The sequence below is a fragment of the Gekko japonicus genome, unplaced genomic scaffold (assembly GCF_001447785.1).
Source record: "Gekko japonicus isolate JY-2015 unplaced genomic scaffold, Gekko_japonicus_V1.1 scaffold1295, whole genome shotgun sequence".
Taxonomy (NCBI): Eukaryota; Metazoa; Chordata; class Lepidosauria; order Squamata; family Gekkonidae; genus Gekko; species Gekko japonicus.
Window position 1 is genome coordinate 475,178 of NW_015168688.1, and position 23,636 is coordinate 498,813.

Here is a 23,636-nt window from a genome sequence, read left to right on the forward strand (position 1 = left end):
CCCTTTCCCTCCCCACAACAGACACCCTGTGAGGTAGGTGGGGCTGAGAGAGCTCTTGACAGAAACTGCTCTTTTTCAAGAACAGCTGTTATCAGAGCTATGGCTTACCCAAGGTCATCCAGCCAGGTGCAAGTGGAGGAGTGGGGAATCAAACCCGGTTCTCCCAAATTAGAGTCCATGCACTTAACCACTACACCAAACTGGGTAGGGTGGTGGTTCCCAAGGGTTCCCGGGCCCTCCTAAATTTCTGGAGAGCCCCTTCCTAAATCCCATGTGGCTCCGCCTCCATAAATAGTGACAATGGCCTGCGACATCACTGGCTCCTCCCTATGATGTCACTGGGCCTCTGTTCTTACCGGGAAATTGGAAAGTCTACGCCCTTGGTTCCTGTGACTAGGAAGACATTAGCTGTTCTGGAGAAGTAACTGAGAAAAATTAGCTCCATCTAAGTGCTCTTCCACACCACATGCATGTTGGGCGGGATAATGTAATAACCCAGACAATATGGATAGTTGCATTCGGTGTCTGTCTCTGAAGTGGCGGCAGCTACAAGCATGGACGGCTTCAAAAGGGAATTAGATAAGCATATGGAGCAGAGGTCCATCAGTGGCTATTAGCCACAAGGTATAGATAGGGACTCTGGGGCAAGTGATGCTCTGTCATCTTGGTGCTTGGGGGGGGGGTCAACAGTGGGAGGGCTTCTAGTGTCCTGACCCCACTGGTGGACCTCCTGAGGGCCCCTGGCCACTGTGGGATACAGAGTGTTGGACTGGATGGGCCTTTGGCCTGATCCAACATTGGCATCTCTTATGTTCTTACTGTCTGGTCTGTTCCACATGCTGTGGCTTTGACCCTGAAATAAGAAACAGGTTATTAGTGTTTGGTAAGCAGTACCAATAACTTAAGTGGACTGCCTTGTATTCACCAACTAAGGAGACTATGCTCCCCAATGTCTTAACCTGCCCTAGGTGGGGTTTACCCATAATGGAGGAGGGTTTGAGGCCAACAGGACCAGCCTTTTTGCTCCCATTCAATACTGGAGGGAAAACAAGATGCTACATAATCTCCCCATATTTTGAGCGATTATATTATAGGTGCTTGAATGTTCAGCACTTTTTTTAAGGGTCAGGGACTGGTGGATATTCAGGAATACTGGTTTAGGATACGATTTCTCCTTGCCTGACTTACTTGTTTCGGGTGCCTTGTCCTTGCAGGTTCAGCTGCAGCCTTGAAGCTTAGATTCCTGGTGGGCACAAAGGTCTGCAGACCTGGCACAGGGAACCTGTAAGGCTTCTGAGAAGACACATTTTATCTCTTTCTACTTTTTCCACTGTCCTTTATTTTCTGTTGTTTTTGCAAAGTATTCCTTTTGTATACTGTCAAAAGTTTACACTCTTTATTCTAAACAGATAGAGTACAGCAATATATCCCTACACTGTTCCACTTCATATATAAACTTAATGTTCCCTTGTTGGGACCTATATACTCCTGGCGGCATGCTGCACTAACTGCAGATTAGTTAGAATTGTTTTTCCATTGTGGCTGTGGGGCAGGGTGGAGAGATCAGACACCTGTGGCTTACCATTGGCTTCAATTGGGGTATTTTCCTTTATGCCACACTTTTTGGTGATGCACCATTATTTCATATCATTTCATTTACAAGACTTATAGACCACTCTTCCCTGTGACCATGCTCAGAGCAGGTGACAACAACCAATAAAACATTCAACAATCTAAGATAAATATATAATTACAATAAATACAATAAAATTCATAATAAATACAAGCAACAATGCAATTAGAAGAGGGTATAAAATATCAGGGAGGAATAATATAGACACTATCTACTCGGAGAGGAAAGGGAAGAGGAAGGGAAGAAGGGAAGAACAGAGAGGAGGAGGAGGCCAGTCCATGACGGAGGCTGTCGCTGCCCTCAACTATAAGCCCGATGGAACAACTGTGTATCAGGTCCCACAGGGCCCAGATCTCATCCGAGAAGGCCCTGGCTCTAGTTGAGGGCAGTTGGATGCTCTTCAGGTCAGCGATCACCAGCAGATTTTGATCACTAAAACGTAACGTTCTTTGCCATAGAAAGCAAGAATGAGCCCCAGAGAGGGCAGAGGATTCTTTCTACTTTCAGCTTCTCCTGCACCCATGCCTCCACTATGTCTATTCTCCCCCCCCCCAAAGGTTCCACAGTCAATAGCTGCTGCCAGCGAAGGGTACTACTGCGCCGGCACAGATTCACTATACCAGTATATCTTTTGTCTCCACTGTCACTGAGGTATTTAGTAGCAATTGTATCCCAATCCAGTGCACATAACTTGGGGGAAGGAACATAGTGAAAACCAGTTTCTCAGAATTCAGGATCATCCCTGCCTTCACAATTGGTCTGAAGATCCTTGCCATAGTTCACACCCAGAAAGGAAAGCCACAGATATGTTGCAGGCCACTGCTAGCTTTAAAACTGCCCCTGCTGTTCTGTTACAGAAGAAGCCCAACAGCCTCCAAAGGAAGCAAATTGACAACTGATACATTTTACCTGATTTGACAAACAGCCATGAGTTGAGCACGGTAGGTCTCTTCATTCTCTGGCCTCAGCAGCAGAAATGGAAGTTCACACCTCAGTCTGGCAGACATTTTCCCACACTGTGCATACTCCATGATGTCATACATTATCATTGCCCTGGGAAAATTTTCCAATGATAATCTTCTCCAGTAGTTATGTCTGCCACCAAAGTATGCTGGAGTCTCATCCAAATGACTGCTATACTAGAGACATAAAGCAACAATATTTTTGAGAAATTAATTAGAAGTATATTAGAATTCATTGGTATTTTTGCAAGCTGCCTCCATTTCTGCAAGTGATGGATTAAATCAGGGGTGGCCAAACTGTGGCTCGGGAGCCATGTGCGGCTTTCACACATATTGTGTGGCTCCCAGCCAGTGTGCCCCTCCATGGGTAGGCTTGAGGTGGGGGGGGGGCACAGAAAGAAAGCAACTTTAACTTTAAATGTGTTCTCAAACCCACCCACCCCCAGCCTACAAATATCATTGGATAAATAAATATCATTATCAATTTCTGTTTTTATCCCTTTTGTTTTTATTTTGGCAGTCTCGTTTAATGTTAATAAAAAGCAAATTTGCATATTTTTCAATTAAAACGTGTGTAATATTTGTTCATGTCTTGTGGCTCTCAAACTTCTGACGTTTATTTTATGTGGCTCTTACGTTAAGCAAACTTGGCCACCCCTGGATTAAATCATTCTAAGGAGGCAAATCTAAATGGCTGGACTAGTAAAATAATCTTGCGTATGCCTTCTGTTGCCTGGATGTATTTTTAGAATGTGACTAAACATTCCGTATAATCACAAGTTGTACGTTAACAAGATGAAGTCTTCCTCTTAAGGATGATGAATATTGTATTGGCTTTTACATCTCCCTTCAAGCCTGTATAGAATGAGAGACTGAGAACAAGTCTGGGCTCATGCATTTCTTCCTCCAACTCTTCCCACCTTCCACTGAGTTTTTTAAGAAGCCTCAAATCCCACCGGTGGAGGGGGGCATGTGAACATTACTTACTTGCATGTAATCTTTTACTGTAGCCACATCTACCTCATCTGTTACTCCATATTTTTTAAACTGAAGCTCATCCTGCAACATCTGCTTATAATACTTTCGATATCCCATTAATCTGCAAGCATCAACAGCTGCCTATTAAAAAGCAAAAAGTATACAATAAAATAGCTGTAATTTCATTGTGTCACCACTCCAAACCACTACTTATGAAACTCTCATGCTGTTTACACTGAGGTCAGATTTCACTTATGAATAGTTATGATGAAAAAAGGATCAATTTAGTCTATGAAAACAAAGAATTTGGAAAGATTCTACAATAACTGAGAGGCAATGTTATTCTCACAGTAGAGGAGTACACATGGGCTCTCTCTTAGCACCTCAAACCTCATGTTACGCATGATGTAAGTGTCACATGTAAAGATACCCATTCTCTGGAAGCCTGCTCTGCATGCTGTCCCTTGACTTCTTGAAGGCAAAGATTCATGACAATTAATCCTTCACCCAAAGTGGTGTTGGTGGAAAGTGCCGTCAAGTCATAGCTGACTTATGGTGAACTCTGTAGGGTTTTTCAAGGCAAGAGATGATCGGGGTGGTTTGTCACTGCCTGCCTCTGCATCGTGACCCTGGTATTCCTTGGAGGTCTCCCATCCAAATACTGGCCACAGCTGACCCCGCTTAGCTTTTGAGATCTGATGAGATCGGGCTACCCAGATCAGGGCAAAAAGTGCCTGCAGCATTATCACATCTGATGTACAGAAGAGGGAGGGAGCTCATGCCTTTTCAGTGCGTCCCGGAGGACGAGGCTCCCTGGGAGAGAGGTTCAGGAAACAAAGAAGGGCGCGGCAATCAACAGCTGGGCCAGGGAGCAGGCGGGCAGCCAGGAGTCATTGGAGGGATCTCCCCCCTCCCTTCTCACTCCCCCCTCCCTTCTCAGAGACCGGGGCCAGGAAAACGTGGACGGGCCCGTGTGAGAGGCGACGGGGCTTACCAGGGGGAGCAGGTGCGGAGACACTGCAAACGGCAGCGGCGGGCCCCCTGGGCTTCCCGGAAGCGGCCACTCCCCTGTGCTCGCCAACTCAGGGCGAGATCATGGAGGACGTGCAGGAGGGCGGGACTGAGTGGACGACACCCAATAGGGCTGATAGGAAAGGTGAGGGACAGGGGAAGAGCCCAGTCAGGGACTGGGAAAGGAAAGGGGAGGGATTACCTCGAGACTAGAGGAGGATAAAAGGAGAGAAGCCAAGGGAGCCGGGGAGGATTTCGGAGGCGACTGGCTCTGTCGGTGAGAGAGAACCAGATGCGGCTGTCGACCCCAATGGAGGAGAGTGATGTAACTCCCTCACTCCTCCATATCTGAGGCTCTTGCTTCTCTCTACGACCCTCAGCAATCATGGCACACGCCCCTCCAAAGCTAGGGGACACCCCCAGGCGTGACAGCTATAACTTCTCATTAACCATACAAACTGAGTCTAAGACCTGGGTTGAAAGAACAACTTTTACATGAACACTGTGACATCTTGGATACAACGGATAACAATAGTAGCTGAGCCACACTACAGAGCAACACAAAGGACTAAGTATGCGGCTCCGAAGTAACACGTAAAAAACTGTTTGTCATTATAGAGATTTATTTCTCAGTGCTGACACCAAACATTGAATACTAAGTGAGAAATCAGTTAGCGGTATTCACAAATCACAAAGTATTAGTTCAAATAATTACACAATAAGTTGATAATTTTTAAAAGATGGTGGGAGAGAGGCAGCGCAGAGGCTCCTCCCAGGACTAGCATTCAGACCACCATGCTTGCTTTTGTTCCAGCTGCTGTGAAGTGCTTTGCAAACCATTTTTTTCCTCAGGGAGGGTGCAACGGGTTGTGTGCACACTCCTTTACTACCTCCCTCCTTTTAAAAGGCTAAGGTATAATAATAACCTTAAGTCTCTCCACAACATCTGGATTTGTTCCTTTCTGTTTAGTGGTGAGGGAATGGGGATGGGGAAGAGATTGCTCACCACCCTCTTTTACGGGGCATGGGGAGGGGGGGGCTGCCAATCGCTACGCCAGGCCTTGCATTGGTGCGTGTGTGTGTCTGTGGCGGATGGGGGGCAGCCTCACACCCAGCAGAGGCGCCACAGAAAAGGAGAGCATGGGGAACTGAGAGCTCGCTTTCACCTCCTGCTTACACCCAGGGTAAGGAGCGGAACAAGGTAAAGAGGCTACCACAGCTGCCCTAAGAAGCGCATTCTGCCCTCCTGAGCTGCTGGCCCCCCAGAAAGGGCCCTGCTGCTTTGGATTGTGGCAAACCCCTGAATGTTTAGTCTGAAGAAGGGGAGCCCTCCACACCCCCAGTGACCCTTGCTCTATGCCAGAAGAGGGCAAAAAACCTCCAGGATCTCCAGCCAAACTGGCCTGGAGGGGGCTCCAGATGTCTTGGAAACTGCAACCTAGGGCACGCAAACCATGTGCCATCATCTCAGAATGCACACTGCCTATGCTCTTCCCCAGCCAGTTTACTGTGATGTCACACATTCTAAGCCTCAGGTCTAGTACCAGAAGACAGGTTTGGGGACTGACCCACTAGTCCAAGCCAAGGCCTCCAAAACTCACGCTACCAAGGAGGCAGTTGCTCCTCATATGCTGATCAGGGGACCAACTCCATCAGCATCTCCCCTTATTAATCTCATACTCTCAGTACAAGATTCGAGCCCAGTGGCACCTTAAAGACAGGCAAGATTTCCAGAGTATGCGTTTTCCAGAATCAAAGCTCCCTTCATTAGATACTCTGACTCTCAAACACTGATATCCCAAAAAGCCTTGCTGGCTTCCAAAGGGCTACTGGGCTGCAACCCAGCTTTTCTAATGCACACCGACCAGGGCTGGTGCCAGGTCTTTTTGCACACTAGGCGAGGCTACCTTCTGCCCCCCCCACCAATTTTCAAACATAAATGCATTTTAGGAAGAATAAAAAACACAAAATTTGACATCGCTATTTTTAAAAAAAATTGTGAGAACAAGTAATACAATCTCTGATTTTCTCTTGAACAGAAAAACACAAATCACAAAGCATTTTGAAAAATCCTGTTAATTGTGATGTTGAAATTTAAGTCTCTGTAATGTTTCCATTTCAGGCACATCAGAATCTCATTTTGGATGCCTTTTCTTTAGCAAATTTTGTCACCAATTCCTTTAGGTCTAGCTTTGAAACAAAATGTTACAACTTAAAGGACCATTAAATAGAATTTATTTTATTTTTATTTATTTATTTTATTACATTTATACCCCACCCTCCCCACGAACAGGCTCAGGGCGGCTCACATAAGGCACCAAGTGCGTTCAGTATACAAAATTACATAATACAAAATACAAATTAAAACAAATTAAAATCAATTCTATGGATGCACATATAAACTCCCAACATCTTGCGTAGCAGGGGGGGAAGGCTGGGGTGGTGAAAGATGTTACCCAACTCCTCCAGTGGTCTCTCTCTATAAAGGCACGGTGGTGTAAGTGGCCGTGGCAGCTCCTACTCATAAGCCTGGCGGAAGAGCTCCGTCTTGCAGGCCCTGCGGAACTGCACAAGGTCCCGCAGGGCCCTGATCTCCTTCGGGAGCTCATTCCACCAGGTAGGAGCCGCCACTGAAAAAGACCTGGCCCTTGTTGCCACAAGCTTGGCCTCCTTAGGGCCCAGGGTCACCAGCCAGTGTTGTGACCCCGACCAAAGTGCTCTTTGGAGAATATATGGGGAAATACAGTCCCTCAGGTAAGTCGGACCCTGGCCATGTAGGGCTTTAAAGGTAAGCACCAGCACTTTGAAGCGAATCCGGTATGCTATAGGCAGCCAGTGCAGCGCTTTCAGCACAGGTCGGGTGTGCTCCCAGCCCGGGATGCCCACCAACAACCTGGCTGCAGTATTCTGCACCACCTGTAGCTTCTGGATTTGCGACAAAGGCAGCCCCATGTAGAGAGTGTTGCAGTAGTCCAGCCTCGAGGTGACTGTCGCATGGATCACTGTAGCTAGGTCATTGCAGTCAAGGAAAGGAACCAACTGCCGTATCAGCCGAAGATGATAAAAGGCCGATCTGGCAGTGGCTGCTACCTGGGCCTCCATTGTCCAGGAGCACTCCCAAACTCCTAACCTCCGAAGCTGGCACCAAATTTACGAACGGCAATGAAGTTGTCCTGGTCAGAAGTATTGTTTAAAAGACAGCAACATCTGAGTTAAATCTATGCTTCCTATGTCTACAAGACGGAGCTCTTCCGCCAGGCTTTCGAGTAGGAGCCGCCACCACTATACCACCATCGTGGTCGCTTTACCATCTGCCTGGCCTTGGACGGGGGTGAAATGTTGCCCAGAAGAGGAACATCTTTCTGGCGCTCCGGCGTTGTATTTCATTGGCCGCCAATGAGGAAATGAGGGATATCGACCATCTTGAACGTTAAATGAATTTTTAAATTGACTGTTAATATGTACTACACAGCACCAGTTTAGTTGTATTTATCGAAGTTTTAATGTATTCCATGTTTTATTCGGCTTGGCCGCTTGTTAGCCGCCCTGGGCCGTATGGGTAGGGCAGGATACAAATCCCCAAAAATAAATAATAAATACTAGCTGAAAGACATTGTGAACTGTTTTATCCATTGCAATAGGCCTTAAAAAGCAAGATAACTGAAATCTTGCTCTGAAAGCACCTCAAAGCCAAATCAAAGGTTATCCTTCTGAACAAATCTTCCCTTTGGTCTGTCAGGGGGAGGATTGTAGCAACTGTCCTTCCCTAAGAAGTCCTGACAATAACAAAGGCTGGGAGGAACACCAAATCTTAGTAATGGACAATGTAGTTATTCTTTTTGTTGATGTTGTTGATCAAATCAAGAATTGTTGATTACATACATCCACTAAGCATTAAAAAAAGACAAATTGGGGAAGTGGAAATCCCCCCCCCCATTAGATTATTCTGAGAGCCTTTATTTCTGAAGGTGAAAGCTAGCTGGAAGCAGAACTAGCAAGGGAATGGTTTGCACATGTCTTGCACAAAGGGCAACTAATTTATATCCAGTGGTCCCAGTCATGGGCTGTTTGTTATCACTGGAAGATTTAACAATGACGCTGAAATTGGTTCCTTGATTCCCATTCCTTATTAAGTACAAAACTGTGTGAATGGTCTGAATAAAGATTCCAAATATAATACTAGTTTTTAAGCATGGGTTGTTTTTTTTAACACTACAAAGGGACAATGTCAGTGGTTCTAGTATCCAGTATCTGCTTCTGTCCTTGCAAAAGAAAAAGGCAGTATGCTGTCTTTAAAAGCAGTGAATGTAAAAGCTCCCCTTTTACCCTTGGAAAGGCAGCAGCAACCCTACATGAGATGTGCTGGATTTGGGTGTGGTCCTGCCACGCAGCGTCCTGCTGAAAAGCAAGGAAGGGAACCCGCAGGACTTCCTTCCGACCTTTGCTGCTTAGGTATGTGTGGACGTGGCTGGCTGCCTCTCCCGGCTCACAGTGCCAAGCAAGGAAAGGACACCACTGCCCATAAGTTCCATAGGAACTTCCTCACTGTGCAAATGCAAGCTGCAAAGACCGAAGAGGACTGCCTGGCTGGCTGCACATGAAAGCTCTTTTTTGGAAGGAGGGGTGTCCAGGTGGAATCTTTTATTGCATCCAGGAGACCACTGACGCCCCTGGCTAAATGGCATGGGGGGGGGAGATGACAAGTGCTCCGGAAAGGAGTGATATATACTAGTTTGAGGACCGGGGGAGTCGTTAGATTGGATCATGGGACTGACACTTGAAAGGGAAGCAGTTCGCCGCAACAACGGGACGGAGGATTTTTAAAAAAGAAAATGCAAATCGAGTCTATGGGAAGTAGCGAGAGGACGCAAGCTCTACTTCTGAAGGGCGAGCATTTACACACACACACACACACACACCCCTACTCCGCCTCTCTCTCTCTCTCTCCTGCTACGCTGTTCCTCAGCAGCCCTGCAGGCTTTGAGGCAAAGAGGCCGGTCTTGGAAGCCAAGCGGAGGAGGACCCAGCTCACCTGTCACACACTTCAAAGGCAGCGTCGGGGGGGGGGGGGGGGGGCAAAAGCACTGAGAGAAGGGCTGGGTGGTGGCCACGAGCCTGAGATGTGGTGAGATGCCTTCTGCCCGGCACAAACGGGCCCCGGTGAGCGGCAGGGGTGCCACTATCCTCGGCACAGTGCCACTCCCACTTTCCAGGGCCGCAAAAGTTTGCTTTTCTCTCCAGCCACAGCAGCGGAGAGAGCGCCCTACTGAAGCCAGCCCCCGTGCTAAAGGGAGGCAGTAGGGTGGGGAGATGAGAGGAAAGGAGGCAAGCCAGGCAGCGAAGGGACGGGAGCCGCCCATGGGCAAGCAGCGGCGCTTCACTGAAGGATGACAAGAGCAGCGCAAGGGAGCTCTCTGCGTGGTGGCGCATCTCTTCCTGCTCAGGGATGGACGCGCGGGCACCCCCTGCTCTCCTTTTGCTTGCCCACCAGAGGTGCTGTGAAGCAGCAGCAGCTCACCATCGTCTTGCCGCCGCCACCGCTGCCTGGGTTCTGGGGGCAGGCCCCCGTGGGACTCGACGGCTTCCAGGAGGCTGTCGAGGGAATGCTCCTTGAGGCACTAAGGCGCTTGGAGCAGTGCCGAGGTGCTGGCCTTGAGCTCCTGCTCTTGCTGCCACTGCCGGGGTCCTCCTCCTCCGGCGCTGCCCGGGTGGGCTCGCCCTCCTTGCCTCCACCACCATGCACCATGCCCCGCTTCTCCTCAACGACGACGCTGCCATCCTGGTCATCATCAGCCAGCACCCAGCTTCTCTAGAGGCGCCGCACCAACTGCTCAGTCGGGCCACTGGAGGGCTGCTGGGAGCAGGAGGCGTGGCCAAGCCGGGACGCAGCCGGAACACCGTTCCAATGTGTTCCGCCCCCAAAATAGCCCTGACCAACCTGATAGGACAAACTTGTTCTATTGGTTTCATAACAGACTGGGGTTTCTGTACAATAATGAAGAATAAGAAAGTGGTTTATAAAACAACATTTAAGAAAGCTGAGTGATCTCTCCACTGAAGTAATAGATGATAAAGATATTACAGAATGTAAAACCTAAGAGTGAGTAAAGAGAAACATCCAGTAGGTCACCTCACTTCTTGGTGTTATTATTGTTTTTCCACTGATGTATTTGCTGCCTTGGCCCCCTGAGATGCAAAATATCTTGAACACAATGAAAGGGGGAAAGTTAGACCCTGCAAATCTGAAAGGGAAAAAAAAAAGATTTCTCTACTATCATGAAAAGCTTAATTTTTATCATATGCAATTTCACATTTGCTCTCATGTAGATAATACCATTAGAGTAAGACACAGGGAGGGGCAAACAAACTTGACACAAAAACTGGAATCAAGTACCACAAGGGTAAGAAAGAAGTCTAATAAAGGGCCAGTATTAAAAACCTAGTTGAAACTTATAATATACAAAAATACATGTATTTATTAGAAAGACAATTAAAAACATATAAGGGGCCAATTAGAACCTTTTAAATGTTTTTCTGCATTATAAGTTAGCTGTGACAAAAGAATTGCATCTTTGTTGCCAATTGCAATATAGAGGTATGCTTTGATTAAATCAATGGTGCTGACTTCAACATCAGCATCTTAATCCAACATGTGTAAATATATGTGCTAATCATTTTCTTTTTAAAAAAAAAAACAGGTCATCTGCACGTAAATGTTTCCCTGCTGAAGGTACAGTTTCCCTGCTGGATCAATATAAACTGCTCTTACATATGGTTCTTGCTGGACAAACAGTGGATATACCGTATTCATCATGATCTTTGGCTTGGTCAGTCATCTGTTCGTGGAGCAGAACTGAATTTAGGCCTTTTCCTTTACTCTTAATAGTAGGTGATCAATGCTGTCAACACTGACAGGTTGCCTTTCTTTGGTGTACATGAGGCTCTGTGGACTGGAGCCAGTAGCCCTGGATACATGACCCCTCTGCACGTTGACTGAAGGCAGTGTCCACATGCACATTCCCTACCTGTGATCGGGGATGCTGCTTTCTGGACACTGCCAATCACGGGGAGGAGGTGTATGCTGGACACTGCCTGAATGAATGCACAAACACTGTACTCATGAGCTGGCCATCATGCAGAGGTGGGGGCCAGAGCCCTCAGGCCTGCTCTCTCTCTCTCTGCAAGTTCAGTCACCTTATGGAGCAACATATGTGTCCAGGGCCTAGTGCATTTAATCATAATATGACAATCCTTAGCATACAGTTTTAGCAAGATATAGTTTACTTGTTCAGCAAAGATTCTGGGTAGATTCTGTTCTGAACTGTACTGGTTCAGACTTTAAGTAGGAGTCCTTCCATCTATAAATGCAAAAGAAAGACAGCAACTCCTACATATTGATAATTAGTGGTTTAAGGAGAAAGGTCTGGATCACTCCCTGGTGTGCTAGATCTCTACATGCAGGGAGGTTCTTTTACATGGGGAGCATTCCAAGTTCTCCAAGAGAAACAACTGTAATTAAACTATTTTCCTTCCTAACCATGGATGCTTGTTACACAGGCAAAAGGGTCTTATTTCATATGCATGTGCACACTAAAATTGCAAACAATTACCGGTGAAATGCACTAAAATCCCCTTGAAAGCAGAAAGGGCAAGAAAACAATTAGGAAAGATTTTTTTAAACAGTTTACAAAAACAATACCAGGGTTTAAATCACACAATCAAACCTAATAACAGCGCAATCCTAAACTGACTTATAAGCTTGTACACCCATTTATTTCGGTGGATTTAGGAGGATGTAACTGTTTTGGATTGCATAGTTATAATCTGGAATATATGACAGAGAACTGCCCTGACTGACCTGGCTACTTGTCATCATCTAAAATGATCTCATGTTTTTGTTTTTTCACAGTAAACTCTTGCTAACCCTATAATTCTTCTATCATTATTCTTATGAGGGCATTGCTATATGAGAAAACAGGTCAAGGAAGTAATATTTATCAGCAGGAGCTATTCCTTTTCAGGCATTCTTCTAAGGAGGAATAATATAACATTGTAATCAGCCTGAGACAGTGCTGCAAAATTTAATATTTGAGGTCTGAAACTGAATAGTATGTATTATTTAGAGAATGTCTAGACCATGCTAAAAAGAGGCTTATCTGAAGTGGTAGATCATATCAAATAATAAAATAAAATACAATAAATAAAAGTTATCCATGTTAAAATGATCAATAACACCCGCCCAAAAAAGTCCACTCTACTCCCAACCCAGCCAGCCTTACAAGGTAATGATTGGTCCATGGCAAGGGTACAGTGGATCCTCTAATTGCCAAACCATGCACTTGTTCACAGGGAAAACCAAACCAAGCATATGCCCTACTATGTGTGTATGGAGGGACCAGAAAATTCTACAGCACCTCCATGGTGGTCACGCCAGCCTTCACATAAACACTGAAGCCCCGAAGGACCACAAACCTTGGGGTCCTTAATGCCAAGCCGAACATCACCTCTGTCAGCCCAGGCAGGGAGTCAGTTGGGCAGTGAGGTGGGTGGGACACCAACTGAATCCCTTTTCTATCCCAAGTCCCCAGCCTCAGGTACATACACTCAAAACTGAGGTTCTGGGTAACAAAGCACCCCAGTGAGTGCCACAAGGGTCCAACAGACCACAGCCACGCCCCCTTCCTGCCCACCAAGCCCAGACTGGTGCTGAACCAGGAATCTTGCCATTTTGTAGTTTGAGCCAATGAAAACAAATGTACCCATTTTACCTGAATCGGACTTTGCATAGAATACTAGGATCCTTAAGAAGTTCAGCCTCCAAGGGACTCACTCTTTTCAAAATATCTTGACTAATGCAATGCTCCTGAAAGAAAAATGGTCTTTGTTTACTGTTTTTATAATCATGAAACTCATACAGTAACATGCTTCACTCTGAAAAAGAATGGGAACTCTTCAGAAATTAATGTTAACCATCACATTCATCTAATTATCACCCTTTAATATGTGCAAATTCTAATACAATCCATCTAATCTTCAGGCAAAGTAGCAATAATATGTAGCTAAAACATAAAGTAATTTAAAAATTAAAAAAACCCTGCTCTTCAGAAAGCTAAGCCATTATTCACTTGTTTAACTTCCAATGCAAAGAAAACTGGGAGGACAGTACATAAGAAAAAAATAAACCTGCCTGTCAGGTCTTAGGCTAGGCAAGTTGTGACAGTTAGGGTTGAGACGACCACTGTAAATCAGCAAAAACCAAAATATTAGTAATTCACTAGGCTTGCAGTGATTGCTGACAACAGAGAGCCAAACATAACAACAGCCTGAAGTTCCTACTGGTTGAGGAAGGGCATGCTTTTTTAGAAAGAACCAATTTTTCTGCAAGTTTTGCAATGTTCTCCCAGAATGAATTAACCCCCTCCTGGCTCCTGCACATAGGGAATCCTCTTTGAAATTAGAGAGAGTGGTAAGAAAAGGATGAGAGAGCAGTTAAACTACAGGACGATCATCTAGCTAAATGTCACCAAGTACAATAACCTACCGCTGCACAGATTGTATGTTTCAGGAGCTTAAACAACCTTGTTTTTACATGAATCCACCATGCTCTCTGAATAGTTTTTGCTGCCTTTTCTTCTTGAATCCTAGTGGAAGAAAAGACAAACATCAAATGGGCAGTCACTGTGAGTTTAGAATGTAAAATACTAGAAAAAAAGACAGAAAGACACCAGTCAACAGACTACACAATAACTAATACAGAGCTGGTGACATTTTGGCATCAACTTGCAATATTAAATTTTTAAAACCAGTGTAGCAAATTCAAAGGATCAGCCTAATTCAATGAAACTCAGGTGCATTTAATACTGCAATCTCAAACTTGTTTAGCAAGTATAAGGACAACTCAATTGTAATTCTAAAAAATGAATCCCATTTTAACTGAGCATGTTTGTGTTGTGGATTTCAGTGGGACTTAAGTTCAGCTTTCATGTCCTATAAACACATATGACTTTGGAATTTTTAAGTAGTTTTTCACGTGATGGAGTGATTTATTACTGTTGCACTAACCATAGCACCTGAAATGTACACAATATCCTTTCCCATAATAATATTGGTAAGAGCACAGTAGAACTTGGGAGAGCGAGTAGGATGGCAAAAGAGGGCTATGTGCAGAGACAAAAGGGCCCAGGGAGGCAAGAGTTGTTGGAGACAGAAAGACATTCTAGGTGTCTATATGCCAATGCTAGAAGCCTCTGGGCTTGGATGAGAGAGTTCAAGTGCTTGACGCTAAATGATGATTTAGATATAGTAGGTGTCCTTGAAACATGGTGAAATGGGGGAAATCAATGGTATACAGTCATCCCTGGGTAATATGGTCTAAAGGCAGGACAGGGAGGGATGTGTTGGGGGAGGTGTTGCATGGTATGTCAAAGAGGGAATAGAGTCATATCAGTTACAAAACATTACGGGAATATACTCTCGAACAGAAGCAATATGGGTAGAAATACTGGCCCCAAAGAATTACTTAAAAGTGGGGGTATATTATCAGCTACCTGATCAAACCCTTGAGGTTGATCTGGAGATGGAGAAGGAAATAAGGTAGCTGACTAAAGCAAATAATGTTGTGATACCAAGAGACTTCAACTACCCTCACATTGGCTGTGTAAACATGTGCTCGAGTCATGCTGCAGAAACAAGATTCCTAGACATCACAAATGACTGCATGTTGGAATAGATGATCACAGAGCCAACCAAAGGGGTAGGGATCTTAGACTTGGTTGGGAAACATGACCACAGTGCTACTAAATTCAGCATTCTTGACAACAGAAAGTTATGCTTAAAGTTCAAAACATTAACATTTGATTTCAAAAGAAGGAACTTTACAAAAATGAGGAAACTAGTTAGAAGGAAGCTCAAAGGGGAAACACAAGAGAGTCAAATCCCTAGAGGATGCTTGGAAGCTACGTAAAGCCACACTAATTGAAGCCCAGATAGCTTATGTCCCCCAGGTTACTTATTTTATTTACATTATTTATAGTCTGTCTTTCTCACATGGACTCAGGGTGGATTATGCATAGTGAGTCAGTACAATCAATAAAATGGGACATTTAATAACTAATACATTAGGAGATAAGTCTGGAACCACAGAGAGAACAGGAGCATAGCATGAGTAGTAACGTGACACAATAAGCAGCAAAGAAATTACATAATAGGATTCTACTTACAATATGCTGTATACAGCAGAAAAGACCACAAGTTGCAATCATTTATCCAAGTAAGTTTGTGAATCCATTTAGTACTGTGCAGCCTTATTACCTGCACAGAAAAGCCCCCTTGAACAGTTGAGCTTTCCTGACCTCTTCCAGGAGGCCATTCCACAAGGTGGGAGCCACAATGGAGAAAGCAGGTGTATGGTCAGTTGTTGATTTTACCCATTTGTAAGTTGGTACCTGCAGAAGCTCCTGCCGACATGAGCAAAGTTGTCATGGCAAAGCATAGAGAGATAGGCAGTCCTATAAATAAGAGGGGTGAAGACCATGAAAGGCCTTATACATGATAGCCAATACCTTAAACTGAGCTCAGTAATAAATGGGCAACCAATGGATCATCTGCAGAATGGGAGTAATATGCATGGTCCATCTAGCTCCCACTAATAGTCGAGCCACAGCATTCTGGACCAGTTGGGAGTTTCCAAATTGATTCTGAGGGGAGACCAACATGCTGTGTATTACAACAGTCTAGTCTCAATGTTACTGTGGCGTGGATCCAGGTGGCCAGGTCAGGTATATCACAGGCTGGACTGAGTTGGAAGTAAAAGGCTTCTTTTAGAAAGTGGAAGGTCTGCTCTAGTGAAGTGAACAGAAGGGAGCACAGGGTCTGGCAAAATAAGTGTAAGTTAATAATTAGGTATGCAAAAAAAGAATTTGAGGAGCTAATTGCTAAAAGCATCAAGAGAAGCAATAAGCATTTCTTTAAATATATCCAGAGCTGAAAAACAGCCAGGGAAGCAGTTGAACATTAGGATGACAGAGGAATAAAAGAATTACTAAAGGAAGATGGGGGAGAGAAAGCAGCAAAGTATAGCCTGATCTTGTTAGATCTCAGAAGCTAAGCAGGTACTTTAATGGGAGACCACCAAGGAAGACTCTGCAGAGGAAGGCAATGGCAATCCACCTCTGCTTCTCTGTTCTATGATAATAGCATAACTGCCACTAATTCCATTAACTATACGGCATCAGAATTAGATGATATTCCCCAATGGCCTCCAGTGAGACCAGAGGAGGTTATTCCACTTATTGAACAGCTAAATCCAAGAAAAGCCCTGGCCCAGATACAATTCCACCTGAAATAGTTAAAATAAATCCGGACTGGTGGGCCACCTTCTTGACAGATTTTTTTACCATAGTCGATAGAACAGGAATAATGCCAGAGTCTTGGACAAATACAATACTGGTTCCCATCTTTTAAAAGGGTAATTATCAGTTACCATCCAATTACCATCCAATAAGCCTCCTCTCTGTTATTGGGAAACTTTATGCTAGACGACTGGTTAACGAACTTGGATCTTGGATGTTAGAACAAGGAATTCTGGGTCAAGAACAACTAGGTTTTTGTAAAGGGGAATCCACCCTGAATTACTGTGTGACTCTTATGCACCTTGTTAATACGTCTAAGAGGCAAAAAGGCACCAAAGTATACGCAGCCTTTCTAGATCTAAAAGGTGCTTTTTATTCAATCATAACGTCTATGGGAGAAACTTAAGTTGATGGGGATAGAACCGAGGCTTTTACATTTAATAATGCTACTAGCATGGATGGCGTCAAATGGGAATTAGATAAGCATATGGAGCAGAGGTCCATCAGTGGCTATTAGCCACAAGGTATAGATAGGGGCTCTGGGGCAAGTGATGTTCTGTCTTCTTGGTGCTTGGGAGGGCTTCTAATGTCCTGGCCCCACTGGTGGACCTCCTGATGGCACCTGGTATTTCTGGCCACTGTGTGACACAGAGTGTTGGACTGGATGGGCCTTTGGCGTGATCCAACATTGGTGTCTCTTATGTTCTTTTGTTCTTAATGAAGCTTCATCATAATACGACCTGCCAAATTAGACTTAACAACGTGGGTGACCTAACTGACAAAATTCCAATTAATATAGGAGTCAAACAGGGCTGCCTTTTAGCGCCCTTTCTATTAAACCTATTTATAAATGATTTGGCACCCACCTTAGATCCGATAAATGGTAACAGTCCTAAACTTGGCTCGATCCCCACCCCTTTACTCCTTTATGCTGATGACGCAGTGCTATTGTCTCTAACTTGTATAGGGCTGAAACGCCTTTTGAAGAGCTTTGTAGACTATTGTGAAAAGAATAGGCTAGTTCTGAATTTTGAAAAATCCAAAATTATGATCTTCAGTAAGAGTTGGAAGCCATCCAGATGGAATACTGGAGGCTATTTCATTGAACAAGTCAAAAGCTTTAAGTATTTGGGTATCCACTTTTACTATAACACCAAATGGGTCTATCATAAAGAGAGAGCAATTGAGGCAGTGAACAACAATGCTGCGGCAATTACACGTTTCCATTATACCTGGGGTAACTACTACGTGCAGGCGGCCCTTAAAGTTTTTAATGCCAAATTAGTTGCTCAATTATTCTACGGAGTACCCAATCTGGATTGAAGCCTTAATTGGGGACTTGGAAAGAATTCAGTCCAGATTCTTGTGGAAAATTCTTGGACTTCCCTCTTGTGTTCCATATGCAGCTTTATGCTTAGAAACCAATCAAAGGCTTCAATCGACCAGAGCATGGCTGATAACAACTCAGTTCTGGCTTAAACTTCATTTCCATTCCAGGAGACTGAGATGGAGCCATGAAGGAACTAGAAAAGGTCCTTAAGTGTTAGGAAGTGTTGATGGAGACCAAGAGCAAGATAATTCATACTATGGTGATCCCCCTTACTATGTATGGATTTCAGACAATGAAGATAGCTGACAGGAAGAAAACTGATTAATTTGAAATGTGCTGTTGGAGTTTCAAAGATACCATGGACTGCCCCCCCCAAGTAGGTTAAAGTATAGATCAAATCAAGCCTGAATTCTCACCTAGAAGCTAAAATAACTAAACTGATGCTAACATACTTTAGTCACATCATGAGAAGACACTGGAAAAAACAATAATGCTTGGGAAAATTAAAATAAGTAGGCAAAGAGGAAGACGCAACATTAGATGGATTGACTCAATAAAGGAAGCCACAGCCTTCAGTTTGCAAGACTGAGTGAATTACAGGACTTTTTGGAGATCATCAATTCACAAGATTGTCCTTAGTCAGTACAGAGCCACCCCACCTCCAACCCTTCCCCCCCTATCCTTCCGATATAATATATAACCGGGAATCACTGTATCCCACTGATTTTCCTCATCCCACCAAGTTTCTGAAATACCCACAATGTCTATTTTTCCCTCCAACACCAAGCACTCCAACTCCCTGATTTTACCTCAGACACTTCTAGCATTTGTATAGTAACAGCTGTAATTTCCCATACAAGTTAAGCCTGCAACCTTCCTCTTGCTATCTCGAGACCTTGTCAGGCAGTCCATGTCACTAGCCATGGTCTCAGTAGACAATTTCAATCCACCTCCCTGTAGAAAAGCAACAGGTACCCCTCATCTCTCTGAGATGAGCCAACCCGAACCAGAGACTTTTCATCTCCTGTCAGCTTTCCCCCAATATTCAGTTTAAAAACTGCTCTGCCACCATTTTAAGCGCCAGCAGCCTGGTTCCTTCTCGGGACAAGTGGAGACCGTCTCACCTGTACAGCTCCCTCTTCTTCCAAAAAGCATCCCAGTGCCTAACAAACTTAAAACCTTCCCCCCTACACCATTGTCTCATCCATTCATTGAGACTCCTCTTGCTTTCATATTTTTAGCTGTTTTTTATATTAAAAAAAAGACTCCTGATCTGTGCCTGTCTCTCCAGCCCTGCACGTGGAACAGGTAGCAGTTCTGAGAAAGCTACCTTGGAGGTCCTGGACCTACGTTTCCTGCCCAGCAGCCTAAATTTCTCCTCCAGGTCCTCACGACTGCATTTCCCCACATCGTTGGTGCCGACATGCACCACGACCACTGGCTCCTCCCCAGCACTATCTACCAGCCTATCTAAAACACGCGTAATGTCCACTACCTTCGCACCAGGCAGGCAAGTCACCATACGGTCAGTACGCGGGTTCGCCACTCAGCTGTCTACCTGCCTAAGGATCGAATCACCAACTACCAAGAGCCCCCCTCCCTCCCTGCCCAGGGATGGTTCCTTGGTGCAAAAGGATACCTGCTCACGAGCTGGGGGGAAAGTGCCTTCTGAGGGCACATTCCCCTTATCCTCAGCACGGTGCCCTGTTTCTCCTTGACCCTCATGCTCCCTGACAGCGGTGGGGCTGCCAGATCCAGAGTGGGACATATCTAACAAGTCCCCGAGAGTCTTTTTTTTCTGTGCGCCTGACTGTCTCTGCTTCTCCAGGTCAGCCACCTTGGCCTCAAGGGAGCAAATACGTTCACTGAGAACCAGGAGCTCCTTGCACCGAGCACACACCCAAGACTTCTGTCCAGTGGGCAGACAGTCATACATGTGACACTTTGTGCAAAACACTGGATAGCCCCCAGCCCCCTGCTGGCATTCTGGCTTCATAATTCTTTTAAAATAAGTAAATATTACTTTTAAATTTTAAAACCCTTTGTATTTATGTGGTTTTTCTTGTCGAAGTCAACGTACCTTACGGGGAAGACAAAGAGCCTAGGGCCTTGGCTTTCTGGCTCTTCTTGGGGTTCTTACAGAGCCCACAGGCAAAGAGCTCTTTAGCTCACCCAGAGGCTCGTGCCAGAGGCTCGTGCCTCTGGCAAGGTGCTTTCTTAAATACTGAATTACAGTCAATCACAGTCCAACAATGCCCCTTCCTCTCCCTCTCTCAAGCATCCAGGACTCTGCAACAACTCTAATCGCTTTCACACACAGTCATCCCACACAATATCCTCAGCTGAATCCCCTCAGCTGAAAGCAAGTAAAAAAACACTCACCCCTCTAGCAGCTCTGTCTCCTGCTCAGAGCTCAGCTCTGTGGCCCCAATCTGTGGATTTAGATATCTGTAGATGGGGGCCACAGGTGCCTAGTAGTATACAGACAAGTGAGGACCCACAATACTCGTAGGAGGGAATCCGTCCCATCACTGCTGCCAGTTCCCCAGACTACACAGATCAGTGAGGGGGATGGGAGTCTTGCAGGGGGAATACTATATCCCCACATTGGTGAGGCTCCAGGCCCCGACACCTACCATTCAGCACTGCTGACGATGAGATGCATTTTCGGAAGGAAGGAGGAATTACAAGGAGGATTGATTGAACTCCAATTTATTGGAGTAAACTCGGAAAAAGGAGCAGAGCACGTATGCGAAATCACATTGCGTTCCTAGCATGGCTTACAAATAAATACCAGGTTCTGGCAGCCAAAATTCAAACCGTTAGGGAAGATTTGGGGGGCAGGGCAGATTTGGGAGGGGGCATTGCCCCTCAGGGCTCCATGGTAGCTGCAGGCCTGCTCAGCAGCTGCCAGCATCCTCCCCCTCCATAAGCCAGACTATTTTGTGCCAGGCACAGAAGTAAGCATTCTTCAGGAAACTGCTTATAAACCAAATTGCTCTATTTTTATCCTTGTATAATTTGGAATTCTGTTAGCTAATCCTCTTACCAGAAATTTTGAACTTCCCAGACTTTACTTATCAGAACAGACACAATTTTAAACAAAGCATTCTTCTATACTAGACTTGAAGGTCCAGTGCAGTACAGTAAGTATACATTTTGTTCACCAAGCTGTTTTTGGGTACATTTTTGTTTGTTTGGTACCTTTGTGGTTATGATTTGCCAAGCAGACAGCCAACAGAGGCAGAAATTCAACAGGTGAAGATTTCTCCAACTTTGTGCAAGGGAACACTTTGCCTGTCAAATCTCTGCCTCTCATGCAGATGCTAAAGTCACAAGCTACTGGCAATCCGAAGAATCATTTGTTTCTGCTTCATCCATGTAAATCAGGATTGTCAGTCTCCAACTGGGGCCTGGAGATGATCTGTTATTTTACAACTGATGTCCTCAGCTGAGTTCCGCTGGGGAAAATGGCTGCTTTGGAGTGGACTCTATGACATTATACTCTGCTAAGGTCCCTCCTCTCCCCAAACCCCGCACTCCTCAAGCTCCACCCCCAAATCTCCAGGAATTTCCCAATCCAGAGATGGCAACCCTAATAAATCCATCATGAGATTCGAAATAAGGAGCACAAATGCCCCCGCCCCACCGCTACCCCCGCAGCCTTACAGTTTTCTTTTATCACCGCTGGATTTGCCGAACAAGTTCGGGTCGTAATAACTACCCCACATCGTTCCGCGCCCCGGCAGACTCTCAACACCCCGGCCGGCGGCTACTGCTCTCCAGCGCGTCTTAGGCGTTGCCTAGCAACCAAGCCTCATACCTGGAAGAGAAACATGGTTGGCACCACCCATCTCCGTACACGTAATCTACGTCAACGACTTGCGCAGTGCAGCTCAGGCTATCCGCGAAGCTAAACATTCCTTTCGATTATATGTACCGTTCCGGCATCCGTACTTTGAACGTCATTACCGCCGCGCCGTAACGCACAGAGCGGGACTGTCACCGCTATGTTCAAGGTGAGAAAGTTTAATTAGTAGTCTGGGGAAGGCAGCTTATGACAGAACTGCATCCCTTCCTATCACTATTTTTTCCCCTTTATTAATTTGCTGTAGTCTCTCCGCATTCCCTTTTCAAGCCGTTTATACCCGTCTCCATGTGGTGCTCGGTTAAATCGCACGCAGTCCTTGGATCACGCGCAGCTGTTTCCATGGGGACAGAGTGCGCGGCTTTCCGACCCGGCAGCGGGAATTGCACGCGCCAGGATTCCCCGCCCCGCTGCTTCAGTTTCTTCGCGTTCGGGATTAGAGTTAAACCTCGGCGTGGGTGACGTGGTTAATTTGAGAGCAGTCGAGGTAAGACGAGATCAGGAAGTCAGTCGTACTAACGTGGGTGAGCTTTAAGGGCTTCTGCTACGCGGAAGCTGGCGGCTGTCGAAGAACCAGTGTTTTAGTCACGTGTAGCGACTCCTGTCACCACTTCACACTCAACAGGGCCAGAGCAGCGTCGATCTTGAATCAGAGGATTCGGCGTTTCTGCCACCCTTCACCCGCTTTCCCGAGTTAACCTTTCTCTGATTTCTCCTTCCTGTTGAAAGAAAGTTAAGAATGATTTGCATCTGACAGTACATCCGAGATTTCTTGCGTCTTAAAGGTCAATGAAGTTGCCGCTTTTTCAAACGGCAGGCATCCTGTAGTTGTTTTGGCTACGTTACAAGGCGTATGCGAGGACAAGCAAAATAATAGTTGGTTTTTTAAAAAAAGAGATGTCTGTGAGAGGGCCTGTTTCCACACGGCATTTTGGGAGAGAGCAATTTATGGGGTGACATGGATTTTGAAAAGTATGCAGACGGAGAGTGATTTCAGCTAAGCATACCTTTATTTAGTTCAGGACAAAGACGAAGAGACCAGCTCGCAGGCTGGTTTATATCTGTTCAGAAAACCCGCCACCAAGTACACCTAAACACACCCCCTACTCCCGATAGGCTATTTACAGTAACCGGGCGACCATTGGTCTCCCGGCTGAGAAGCTGGCCTTCCGATTGGGCCGGCTAGGATCCTACGGACCCATTGTCTTTGGACATGAAGCTATTGAAGAGTTGTGCCTGGCCAGCCCGGGCAAGTCCGGGCATGTCAGGCTGAATACATTACACCCCTCCCCCCTTGGTTCAGAAGGCACCCACAGACGAAGTCCTTCAAGTAGGCGGGTGGCTTCTTGGGGCGCGTCGAGCGTCGAGGCTCCGGGGTAGCGATGGGTTCGGTCTCGGGGGCCCTGGGAGCCGAGGGGCCTGGGGCCGACGAGGGCGCCGAGGAGGCAGGACAGGCTGGCACCACGGTGTGAGGTGCCTCGGGTTCCTCACGGAGAGGCGGCTG

The 23,636-nt window shown here is 45.7% G+C and overlaps 2 protein-coding genes across 4 annotated transcripts in view; one reads left to right on the plus strand and one right to left on the minus strand.

Annotated features, from left to right (window-relative positions):
* LOC107114017 (chromosome unknown open reading frame, human CXorf58) overlaps positions 1-20,929 on the minus strand; it is a 33,315-nt gene extending 12,386 nt beyond the window's left edge. The window contains exons 1-6 of the mRNA XM_015415435.1: positions 20,901-20,929; positions 14,126-14,225; positions 13,353-13,447; positions 10,715-10,826; positions 3,583-3,714; positions 2,543-2,772 (exon numbers count right to left, since the gene is read on the minus strand). Coding sequence (XP_015270921.1) covers positions 2,543-2,772; positions 3,583-3,714; positions 10,715-10,826; positions 13,353-13,447; positions 14,126-14,225; positions 20,901-20,929 — 698 coding nt within the window. The remainder of the gene's footprint in view (positions 1-2,542; positions 2,773-3,582; positions 3,715-10,714; positions 10,827-13,352; positions 13,448-14,125; positions 14,226-20,900) is intronic.
* A 1,278-nt stretch (positions 20,930-22,207) lies between these two features.
* Positions 22,208-23,636, plus strand: part of APOO (apolipoprotein O) — a 33,508-nt gene continuing 32,079 nt past the window's right edge. For 2 of the 3 annotated variants that reach the window (XM_015415438.1, XM_015415437.1), the window contains exon 1: positions 22,208-22,283. In XM_015415438.1, coding sequence (XP_015270924.1) covers positions 22,275-22,283 — 9 coding nt within the window. In that variant the 5' untranslated portion in view covers positions 22,208-22,274. Of the gene's footprint in view, positions 22,284-22,420; positions 22,620-23,636 lie in introns of those variants that run through there. The other variant, XM_015415439.1, reaches the window with a different exon arrangement.